Below are 12,483 nucleotides of genomic sequence, written 5' to 3'. Positions count from 1 at the left end.
CTTATAGAAAAGTCTAACATTAGCAAAAATAGTCATTGTTTAGATAATTATAAGGCATATAAAAGAGATCTAATAGTTGGTCAACACCTTATATAGGAACATGTTAAGTAATTTACAGACATGTTTGCCGTTTGTTTATGCAGCAAAAATCTGTGATTCAGTTATTGAAGCTGGTTGTCATCATTTTCTGGGTGGAAGGATCTCGGACTGAAGAGTTGTTTTCTGATCGAGACTTGCTTGATAAAGCCACTGACCACAGGAACATAAATAGACCTGAACAGACAAAAGATCCAGTAAATAATTCAGGTGAATCAACGACTATCAATGGATACCAATATTTAGTGTCGCATATACTGACTGACCTTGTAGAGAGTTAAAGATGGTGAACAAGTAGATTCCAGCTAAAGTAACATAGGTGAAGCTGGCTAGTCCCCATGGTAACCCCAGTACACAGCTGAGGCCGAGAACTGTGGCACCGTCCTTCCATAACCTGGACTCGTTCTCCTTGCTCATCTTCTTCCAGTCGCTGGACTCACGGTCTCCTCTGCCACGTCGTAACTCCCGCATTTTAAACACCACCAGCAACAGCATGCAGGAATTATACAGCACCACCAGGCAAAGAAAAGCCACAGTGATGTACATGACCAACTTTGTCTGTGGGTTGCCACTGTTCATCCAGCATCTGTTCATCAAGAAGTAACAAAACAGAGACTGTGGTCGTTAAGGAGTTTCATTGACTGACTCTTTTGCACATGTGAACTCATGGAAATGTCTTACATTTCTGATGTTTGGTTGTTGGAATCCCTCGTTTCCAGAGTGTATCTGCCATAGACACCTAAAGGCCCACAAATTACCACAACAAGGGTAGGAAAGCCTGAGGAGAAAGCAAGAGGAGGGACAAACAGCTGCCATTAGAATCAAGGTCAAAAACAATAACTAGTCTAGCCACTGTTTGTTAATTAAATCAGTTAATTGATGGGAGCAATTAACTTCATGCTCCCAACCAAAGTTCCAAACTCACCCCATCCCACCAGGCAGAGTTTGAGCAGGTATCGTCTGACGTAGATGTTAAAGACTCGGATGAGGAGAAGGTAAAGGTGGAATCCTTCCAGGGCCAGCCAGGTGATGGTGGCCAGCAGAGACCAGTGCAGGAAGAGACCCAGACCTCCACAAACCCAGCTGTACTTGTTCTCATCTAGCAGAAGGATCCAGAAACTGCTGCTCAGGAAGCCGAGGTGGAGGCACAACAACGCCCCCGTTAGCTGCATGTGGATGTTGAGGGCCTTCTCCGAACGTCGTCGACTAAGGGAGACACGACAGAAATGCATTGTTTGGTTTTTTCTTATAAAGGATATTTTTGGCTCTACTGGCCTTTATTTGCTAGTGACTAGACAGAAAAGTGAGTTGTGATAAAGGGATAAGACCTGCAACCTGTGATGGCTGTGTAGAGGACTGAGGCCTCCATACATGGAGGCTTTATCTGTGTTGTTAGTTTTATAATGCAGATGCAAAGAGTATTTGCTGACTCTGACATTTCCTGCATGACTACTGTTCACGTTGATGTCTTGCTGTGCAATGCAACAAAACAAATGATTGGAGTTGGTTAATCACTCATGATTCAGAGAGTAAACCTTTAAAGTTTTATCTAGAACGTCCTTTGAAGTCCCAGGAAGAGTTCTCTGAACCAAACACCACAGTAACCTGTGACAGTTGACTGGGTCAGAACTGATTACTTATTTTGTATTCCACAGTTTTTGACCCAAAGATGTAGTGAATCTTCTTGTGAGTCTCATGGACTCTCACAATTTCTCTGAACTCCTGCCATATTTCTGTTGGCACNAAAAAAAGACTTATCACAGAGAGAGAAAAGAGAGAATATAAAAAAAGACAAGATCATGGTATGTTTGCATGTGTCTTGGTAACGTCATGTTTATCGAAAAAGATTTATGGAGATGTTAATAGAAAATTAGCTTGATAGCGACCTGGAACGGTCCAATTCAACATTTATGTTAGCATTTGAGGAGTTTGTTTTGTTCCAGCAGTAGATGGGTGCTTCTGTGGTGATTTAAAAGAATAGTCCAAGAGTTCTTTATTAATTTTCTTTTGAAAGATTATTAGTTATTTAGATGTTTCTCTTGGGGCCTTTAGTTAGTGCAAGTCCGTATGGATTGGACCTGGAGGCTGAAGCTAACAGCTAATGCAACAGGTGCCAAGACTAAAGTTTTAACTTTAAATTAGTTGATTTTCGATGTGTCCCTATATATTTCAGAGGTTTTTGGCTTCAAAACAGCGTGTTTGATAACAAACCTCTCAATGTTTGACAATGTCTAGCAAAACGTACCATGTTAAGAAGACTCAGCTGATCCAGAGTTGTGTAAAGCTGGGAGCCGGGGATCTGTGGAGGGGTCTGGTGGAGGCTGCTGGATGGTAACATTGTTAGAGGGGGGACAGGTTACGCAGCACAGACTTGTAGGAAGAGGAACAAGACGTCGCCAGTCATGAGATTTGAACCAGAGAACTTCAGAGTCTTTAGAAGACGAGGAGAAACAAACTCAGCACAGGGAGCAGAATCAAGTAGTGATGTGTCTTCTGTGCTGAGGTTTCAGAGCGTGAGTCGAGTAATCCAGGAGGATTTTTATGAAGCGTATTGAGGCATGTGTTGAAGGAGCAGCTTGTGACGTTTAAAACCACTCCACCATTCAGAACTGGTTTGTCAGTTTGCTTGCGGATCAAAATGAAAGGCAAGACGCTGCTGTTTCACACGTCACAGTTTCTTGTTTTAGATTTTATTGCTTGTGCAATTCATTGGAGCATCTTTTTTCTGATGGACCCAAGTTTCCCAGGTCTGGCAACATTTTAATCTTGCCAAATAGTTTCCCACAGCATTATTAAACCATCACCAATAATGTCAAAAAACCAAGACAGAGGATCCTGCGTAATAATTTCTAATGTTTTAAAAGGATAAGCGTCGTGTCCAAATTAACTTTAATGATAAAAAACCTCACCTGTGCTGAGGGTTTATTGAGCTCTGCAGAAAGGCACTAACCAGGTTGGTCAAGCTCAGCCAAGTCAATTTAGGATTCAAAGGTCAGACAGAATACATCCACTGGAATATTTGGAAAGTGACAAAATGTTTTATCCCAACTTCCACAAACCAGCTGATGCATTTCTTGCTTCATCTTTGCTCTGTGAGCATGGGTATTTTCCGTAGCAGATGGAATCATCTGAAAACAGAGAAATCACATAGATTCAAGCAAAATTAAACTTTTTATTCTTTAGTAAATGATGTAATTTTGTCCCTTGTGACATAGCTTGGTTAGAGTAACAAGTCAATCACAACTCTCTCTCCCCCCCATTTGTTTTCTGATTTCTTTTTTCATCCAGCCATTGTTTCAGATGAACAGATTAAGACTATTATCAGAATATTCTATTATATTCAGAATAATGATTCTGATCATTATGTTTATGATCAGAATCATAAACATAATTTACTTATTTATTGTAAGGCTTCAAGTTGTTTTCACTTTGCCTATGTTACATATATTTTCCACTTGATGTCGCAGCAGATCAAATAAAGCACCGTGGTGCACCAGCTCATGAGTCAAACTATTGGATGTAATGCCTCAGTGCTTCAGGAAGCTTCATCTCACCATCACTAGAATCCAGATTGCTGCAGAAAACGCCTTTAAAGGAGATCATAGATTAAGCCACAAAAAAATTCAAAAAGCTCAGAGTAGAGATGGAACATCTGAATCCAGACTTCGAGGCGTGTACCGGGTAAAAAGGGGGCGTGTCAGATGAAGCCCCGCTTCGATGCTTGTGCCGTCTTGCTGAAAACCGACGCCTCGCATCACCCGGGACACGACTGCTTTATTTTGCGTGTCGGTTTTCAAAATAATAGCGTGATGAGCCATGCTGCTTCATGGGTTGTTGTAGGTCATTTGGTCGTGAATCAGAGGGGAATATTTGTCTTCAGTGGCCAAAATAAAAGGAACATTGACCAACATATTTGAAGTGTATTGATGATTTTGATGATGGCACTCATCAAAATGTACTGTTTGTTACTGGTTTTCTCAATTGTCAATTATTGTGTTTTTATATGACTTTATATTTTTGTGATTTTATAATGTAAAACTCTTTGAACTGCATTGTTGCTGAAATGTGATACACAAATAAGCTAGACTGATTGACTGAAATGGAGCCAGCACGAGGAAAATCTCTGACATCTGGGAATACTTTGAGATGATCGCTCACAATAAAATTCTTCTTAAGTAAAATTAATTAACCCCTCCGTGTCCCAATTTCTCACCTTCTGAAAATTTCCACTATTATTTGTAGTCTGATTAGCAAAGATATATCAGTCTTGCACAGCAGAAACAGATTTAATGCTGTTGCAAGACTAAAAGTCTGTATTTAGCTAAATATAAGGGATCAGAGCCAATTAGAAATCCAAGCAAATGCCCCAACAAGCACTCCTCTCCCAACACACTAAAACATCAAATGTCTTTATTGTCATATCAGTATCTGGCATAAAAGAAAACCCAACACAACCACTGACGTTCAACCAGGACTAGATTGGCTACAAATCATTTTAATAATTAAAACATGACAATTAAATATGATTTAATTGATTCTCCTGTTACTAAACTTAAGTTTGATAAAAACTTTGTGACAATATTGCATTTACTAATTATTGGAAGTATGATCCAATGGAGTGACAAGGCTGTTACAGTTTCACCAGCAGATGTCATTAGTGAGTGATGAATGTAGCAATGAGTAATGAACCTTTTTGCAAACCAAAGTGTTGAAAGCTTCACTGCTTCATGAATCTTCATTTGCCCATCACTAGCTCAGGGAACATAAAAAGACCAATAACTGGAAGGCCCAGAGTAAAGCTAAGACTCAGGCATCAGAGGACTGGCAATTGGCTCCTTATCAGCTCTGGTTGAGCTGAGAATTTGCAGGTACATGTAATTAGCTTAGCAGGTTCCCCGTTAAACAGCAACTCCTGGCTCCCTCTTGTGGATGGTTGTGTGAACTAAATGAACAGCCACACAGAAGCCAAACCACAGCTGTCTAACAATTTGGTTGGGCTTTTCAGGTAAACTGAAAAACTTTGGATGAACATAGACGTTGACATAATTTTTATTTCATGATATATTTTATAAACATAAAATCTAAACAATAAATACATGCAAAGAACATAAAATTTCTGGAGCACAGTCTTTTTAAAGACATCTTATAGAAAAGTATAACATTAGCAAAAAGACTCATTGTTTGTAAAATTATAAAGCATATAAAATAAGACCAATAGATAGTCAACACCTAATTTAGGCGCTGTTTGTTTATGCAGCAAAAATCTGTGATTCAGTTATTGAAGCTGGTTGTCATCATTTTCTGGGTGGAAGGATCTCGGACTGAAGAGTTGTTTTCTGATCGAGACTTGCTTGATAAAGCCACTGACCACAGGAACATAAATAGACCTGAACAGACAAAAGATCCAGTAAATAATTCAGGTGAATCAACGACTATCAATGGATACCAATATTTAGTGTCGCATATACTGACTGACCTTGTAGAGAGTTAAAGATGGTGAACAAGTAGATTCCAGCTAAAGTAACATAGGTGAGGCTGGCTAGTCCCCATGGTAACCCCAGTACACAGCTGAGGCCGAGAACTGTGGCACCGTCCTTCCATAACCTGGACTCGTTCTCCTTGCTCATCTTCTTCCAGTCGCTGGACTCACGGTCTCCTCTGCCACGTCGTAACTCCCGCATTTTAAACACCACCAGCAACAGCATGCAGAAATTATACAGCACCACCAGGCAAAGAAAAGCCACAGTGATGTACATGACCAACTTTGTCTGTGGGTTGCCACTGTTCATCCAGCATCTGTTCATCAAGAAGTAACAAAACAGAGACTGTGGTCGTTTAGGAGTTTCATTGACTGACTCTTTTGCACATGTGAACTCATGGAAATGTCTTACATTTCTGATGTTTGGTTGTTGGAATCCCTCGTTTCCAGAGTGTATCTGCCATAGACACCTAAAGGCCCACAAATTACCACAACAAGGGTAGGAAAGCCTGAGGAGAAAGCAAGAGGAAGGACAAACAGCTGCCATTAGAATCAAGGTCAAAAACAAAAAAATAATCTAGTCACTGTTTAAAGGTTAATCCAAACAGTGACTATACAAATTTGCTAATTGTTTGGAGCAATTAGCTTCATGCTCCCAACCAAAGTTCCAAACTCACCCCATCCCACCAGGCAGAGTTTGAGCAGGTATCGTCTGACGTAGATGTTAAAGACTCGGATGAGGAGAAGGTAAAGGTGGAATCCTTCCAGGGCCAGCCAGGTGATGGTGGCCAGCAGAGACCAGTGCAGGAAGAGACCCAGACCTCCACAAACCCAGCTGTACTTGTTCTCATCTAGCAGAAGGATCCAGAAACTGCTGCTCAGGAAGCCGAGGTGGAGGCACAACAACGCCCCCGTTAGCTGCATGTGGATGTTGAGGCCCTTCTCTGAACGTTGTCGACTAAGGGAGACATGACAGAAATGCATTGTTTGTTTTTTTCTTATAAAGGATATTTTTGGGTCTAGTTGCCTTTGTTTGCTAATGACTAGACAGAAAAGTGGGTTGTGATGAAGGGGTAAGACCTGCAACCTGTGATGGCTGTGTAGAGGACTGAGGACTCCATACATGGAGGATTTATCTGTGCACCCAGAAATGTGTTAGCAAATATTCTTTGCATATGCATTATAAAACTGACTCTGACATTTCCTGCATGACTACTGTTCACCTTGATGTCTTGCTGTGCAAAGCAAAAAACAAATGATTGGAGTTGGTTAATCACTCATGATTCTGAGAGTAAACCTTTAAAGGTTTATTTAGAACGTCCTTTGAAGTCCCAGGAAGAGTTCTCTGAACCAAACACCACAGTAACCTGTGACAGTTGACTGGGTCAGAACTGATTACTTATTTTGTATTCCACAGGTTTTGACCCAAAGATGTAGTGAATCTTCTTGTAAGTCTCCAGGACTCCCACAATTTTTCCTGAACTTCTGCCATATTTCTGTTGGCACCTCAAACTAAACAAAAAATAAGACCAGAGTCATTTGAGGAGCTTTTGTTTTGTTCCAGCAGTAGGCGGGTGCTTCTGTGGTGATTTAATAGTTCTAGAGTTCTTTAGTAATTTTCTTTTGAAAGATTTTTAGTTTATCTACAGTAGATTTTTCTCTTTGTGCCTTTAGTTAGTCTATGTCCTTATTGATTGGACCTGGAGGCTGAAGCTAACAGCTAATTCAACAAGTGCCAAGACTAAAGCAATCTCCAAAAATCAAGCTTGTGTGAATGTTACTTTGACTTTTTAAACTGGTGTGATGTTGACATTTGGTGCTCAGTTCCAAATAAGGCGATTATTATTTACCAAGGAGATTGTGAAAGGAGATTGTGTGACTCATCTTCCTGTGAGAAATAGGTTTTGAGAACAGAGTGTAAAGTATTTTGGTGGTGTGAGAATGACCCACTGACAGTTAGGTCTAAAATTATTAGACAGTTTAAAGTAAAGCATATTTTCTAGATGTTTACACTGCCTAACTCTATCAGTCAAAACCTGTAAATGTGTCACTTTAGGTCTTCTGTTTCTTTCTTCAAGTGTGAGATTCCTTTTATGATTCAAAGACTCCATAAAAATATGAGAAAAACCCAATCTCATGATTGTGTGTGACAAACTTCTAATACAAGAATAACTCTGCCTCTACACAACAGATGTCGCAATGGGTGTTAAAATCTTTGGTTAGTGTTTGTTTATTTAAGCTGAAAGAACATATAAGACACATGCGGTTTCTCATCCATCGCTGCTAATCGATTTCACTTGCTGACTTTGATCTGAACAGCATAAAATTGTATAAAGATCACATATCTGATCAAAGGTATGTGCTTTTTACAACATCCATTTTATTTGTTTTCTCCCACTTTTATTTGGTGGCAGAGAACAGCAGAAGCTCTTTTCAGCAGAATCTTTTTTCTGATGTTGGAAGATGTAGAACTGTTTATAATTTATTTCCCCCTAAAAACTTTAGCGATAAAGAAGAAGCAGGTTTTCTTAGATTTTTCTGCCATTGATAGGTAATACTAAAAGTTCATTTGACCAGAGCGTCATCCTCCATGTGTTTGTTACGTCTCTGAAATGGTTTGTAGCAAATTCCAAACATACCATTTCACAGGTTTTCTTTAAACCATGTTTTTTTTCTCCCAAGTTCTCCATAATAGCCATATTTGTGAAATACTTGGTTAAATGCCCCCGCATTCTCAGGTGCATTTCACTCTGTGGAGGTCCATACTTACGTCAGGCGGACACAATACAGACATCCACCAGACCCATCTCTGCAAAGGAAAATTTGCAACCACATACGTATGCTCTGTGTCACAGAGTAAACTGCTTAGTGGGAAACAGTGTTCACATGGAACTGTTTTGTATAACATGATGTTGAGAGTCGCAAGGACGCACAACAGCTAGGCTGCCACTCTGTGCCATACTAACAAATGGTGGCTGCTCTGGTGGAGGAGATACGAGGTTAGGCACCTAACTAGCTCATCAAAACCTGCTACTGAAGGATGTCTGTCAATCTGAATGCTAGTATCCATTCAGATTGTGGGAAATAAAGGCATGCAGATCACACTAAAAATAGATTAGACAACCATTTTCTCCTGCTCTACAATAATCCCATTGGATTTGTGTCTGTAGCTGAATAGTCAGTACTTGTATAGCGCTTTATCAGGTCTGAAGGGCTTCATGCTACAATCAGTCAATAACCCATTCATACATACATTCACACACTGATAGTAGTGAGCTGCCCTGGTACAGAATAATGTTCAGTTGGCAAAACAAGAGACTGAATGACCAACACCAGCAGAACAGCAGGTTATGTGTCTTGTCCAGGGACACAATTAAAGTGAGACAACATGCTTTTCTACCAGTACAAAGATGGCCTTCAGCATCTTCATAACTAATTTGGTGGTGTGCTCAGGGTCACTGTCCATTTAAAAAAAACCATTTGTGCCAAATCTTTAAGTTGCGAGATGTTTCAATATTCCCTCTGAATGCTTTTTTTTTTTTTTGAGTAATGGCTTCTTTTTTGTAGTGTGGCCTTACAGCTTTTTTCAGCACAGGATATGTGTCTCTGGGTAAAAACGCTATCATCTTCAACCAGTCTCTGGACCTTGTTTGTTTTGGTTTTGTGGTTGATTTGAACACTCGCATCACATCCTGTCCTGTCCTGTCCAGGTCACAGGACTAATAACAGAGCACTATGATGGCTGAGGGCTTTCATGACATTTATGTTTGTGTATACATGGTTTTGGTATGTGACACTTCTACCCATGAAAACCATTGGTAGAGGTTCACAATTATCAGAATCAGCCTTATTTGCCCTGTTTGTGCAACACACATAATTTAACTTCAGTACCACATTACTCCCAATTTAGACATTTTAAATATTAAATATAAGAGGGGTAATAAAGTTTTTCATTGTAAATAAATATTAAGCAGGGGTTTTGTTATTGGAATATTCTGCATTCTTGTTCTTTTCAATGTTAACAGAAAACCCGAAGGCCATCTGTCATTTTGCCAGATCAGAATTTACTCACTTGACCACTTGGTGCAGCAAATGCATAAACATTTTCAACTTTACGTACAGAGCACATTGTGTAGGCAACTAAACGAATCAATACTAATAGAAAAATAATCTGAGTATCTTCTCTGACCTGGACACTTAACTAAATGCATTTTGCTGTCCAGTAGCTGACATTTGAAGAGTTGTGGACAAGACTCTTTGTCTGGTGCAGGACCTTCTGCTAAAATCTCTGAACAAAAACTTCTTGTTCAGAGAGTCTTTTTGTCTTCCGATGTCTTTAGTTAGAGAAATATTATCCCATTTGAAAACTTTGGCTAAAGTGGTGCTTGTAATTCCGGTCTTCAGGGTGGAAGCAGAGCAGGGCTTCAGCTTCCAGATTTCCAGATCAACATAAAAATATTTATAAGTTTGATTATGCATAAGCAGGTACGCAATTCAAGTTGGTGTGCATTCAGGCCACAGTAGGGGAATCATTCATATTTTAATTGTTTAATTTTAATGTTCATATGTAGTTACTGGGGCCATAGCTAGTCGTCACTATGGAAAAGCAGCTACATGTATTCAGCTGCTTGATTTGGATTCTCTGTTCAGTTTGTGAATAAAGAACTCAATGAAAATTAAATGCCATTGAATATTTAATTATTATCAATTTAAAAGTTAATGAATAAAGACAGATTATGACGAGATTTATTTTTTTAATTCTGTCAAGTCAAAAAAATTGGACAGCCTTACAATACAAACTATGTCAATCCCATTAATAAAAAAGGTTCAAGTTAAAGTAAAAACTTACTGCAGACCAACGTAGATGAAAAGGCTGATGAAAGCAAAGAAGACAGAGAGCGCTGATCCAATGTAGGTGATGTAGCTGAGAGCCTCAGCATGATCCTCATCCACCTTCACTTCTGGATTCTATACAGGGAAAAAATAAAATTTAGCTTAAGTGCATTTCATACCAATTCTGAGGAGACATTTTGTTTGCTGTTTCTGGTGTTCACCTCTGATATGCTAAGCTATTTACAGTTAAATCTGATCATTGTGTTTAATCGGTGCAGGAACTGCAGCAAATGTGGGGCAGAATGTAAATGCAAGGGGATTTTTCCAGATATGTATTTGATGAAGATTTGAAAACCATCTAAGATACTGCTGTCAATTTACAATTGTGCACTAGTTTATGTTTTGGCCTGTTGTGAAAGAATCCCCCCAAAATATTTAAGTTTTAGGTTAAGATGACAAAATGTTAATAGTTTTAGAAGACACTACATGGACTAGATTACGTGACAGAAAAACAGGATTTACCACAAGCACAGCAAAAAAGCTCAGATGGTTGCAGCTGCAGATAAATTTATCTTCTGATTTTTTGGTATAACAGCCTTCAGTGCTCCACTCTAATGAAAGCAGAAAAACAAACATGTAAATCCTGACTTGATGCTTTCATTTAAGAGTAGAGAAGTTGTTTGCATCCATATTGCACCTGTTTCATCCTCCTTCCAAAACACACATTTTCCACTGATCTCCTGAAACATAGAAAGGGATTCAAAATGAAGGAAAATTCTTGTATTTTAAATGTTTGTTATTGTATTTATTTAGTTACCTTCTCCTTGTGGTAGAAGATTAACTGGACCGGCTCAGTGAGATCGCTGACTGGCTGGCTTCCAACTTTCACAAACAGAACCAGTTCTCCTAAAACAGTTTCCTTTACTCTGACAGTTGGCTGGGGAATTATGCTTCTTCCTCTTGTCCGAGGAGTTCGCTGCAACAAGGAGACAGAATTGACCTCTCTTTTAAAACTAGTATTCCTCTAGAAACAGCCTTTACTGTCTCTGTTGTGTACTATAAAAAATTCACAATGGAAATTAATGCAAATGAGCCTGAAGGAAAGAACCACCTGGACTTCCAGCTTACTCTAGCGCAGGGGTCCCCAAAATATGGCCTGTGGGCTGGATCTGGCCTGCCTCCTCATTTGGTCTGGCCCCCCGAACAATACCATTCAGTGTTTTTTTTTCAGATATATGTGGATTTTTCTTCAACCACCAGAGGGGCTCTTGAGCAGATATGAAACTTAGTTTCCCTCAATGGAATATATACTAGTCAGTACCAGTCACCGTTTCGCTCACGGTTTTTTTCCATTTGCATTCTGGGTAAAAACCTATCTACAAACGCGAATATGTCATCGGCAGTAATCCAATTCCGCCCCCCCGTCAACAAAAAACTTTTCTAAGGTTTCTTTCTCGAAAAACTAAGACCGGCCCCAGATCAGAAAAGGGAACAGTCATGTGGCCCTTGCAGGAAAAAGTTTGGGGACCCCTGCTCTAGCGTGTCATTCACAATGACACGCTAGAGTTAGCTGGAAGTCCAGCAAAATGTGTAAAGAACATTACACTTGCTTGTTCAGAGAATCACACCTGAAAGAATGTGCTGTTGATCACCGAGGAAACCACCTGGATGGTTTCCTCTGACTGTGTTCTGATTCTCTGAAGAGCTGATGATGGGATTCGAACCTCGTGATTGGATGTGGGACTCACGTCAGCCTTAAAACCAGAAGGAATTTATTCAGTTAAAACCAGTTATGTTTCACAACATGTCCTGTAAATGTAATCTAATGATTTACTATGTCCCAGTTCAATTAAACTTTGAAAACAGTTTATAAACATAAACACATTAATCCTGTAATTGTCAAAACATGAATTTAGTTTATTAATTCAATTCAACAAGAGCAACTTGTATTTTGAAGAGTCAAAACGGTTATACAGTTGAAACCAAATGACTTACACCGAATAAAAAGATACACATTTTTGTCTGTGAACTCTGTCCAAAGTTAACATTCTTGTCTTAGATCTTCTCTTTTTTTA

At 39.4% G+C, this 12,483-nt stretch overlaps 1 protein-coding gene across 1 annotated transcript; it reads right to left on the bottom strand.

Annotated features, from left to right (window-relative positions):
* Positions 1–6: 6 nt before the first annotated feature.
* Positions 7–12,168, bottom strand: LOC106942711 (adhesion G protein-coupled receptor G3-like; the record flags this gene model as incomplete). Its single annotated transcript, XM_015026045.1, has 9 exons — positions 7–273; positions 363–682; positions 778–874; positions 1,022–1,302; positions 10,425–10,543; positions 10,931–11,019; positions 11,106–11,148; positions 11,226–11,384; positions 12,037–12,168. Coding segments are annotated over 9 exons (1,356 nt in total), but the record flags the coding sequence as incomplete, so codon positions are not given.
* Positions 12,169–12,483: the final 315 nt, after the last annotated feature.

This window comes from Poecilia latipinna, unplaced genomic scaffold (genome assembly GCF_001443285.1).
Source record: "Poecilia latipinna isolate Pla-1442-1.1 unplaced genomic scaffold, P_latipinna-1.0 Scaffold4491, whole genome shotgun sequence".
Classification (NCBI taxonomy): domain Eukaryota; kingdom Metazoa; phylum Chordata; class Actinopteri; order Cyprinodontiformes; family Poeciliidae; genus Poecilia; species Poecilia latipinna.
The sequence above is the reverse complement of the archived record's forward strand: the minus strand, read 5'-3'. Positions and strand labels throughout refer to the sequence as shown.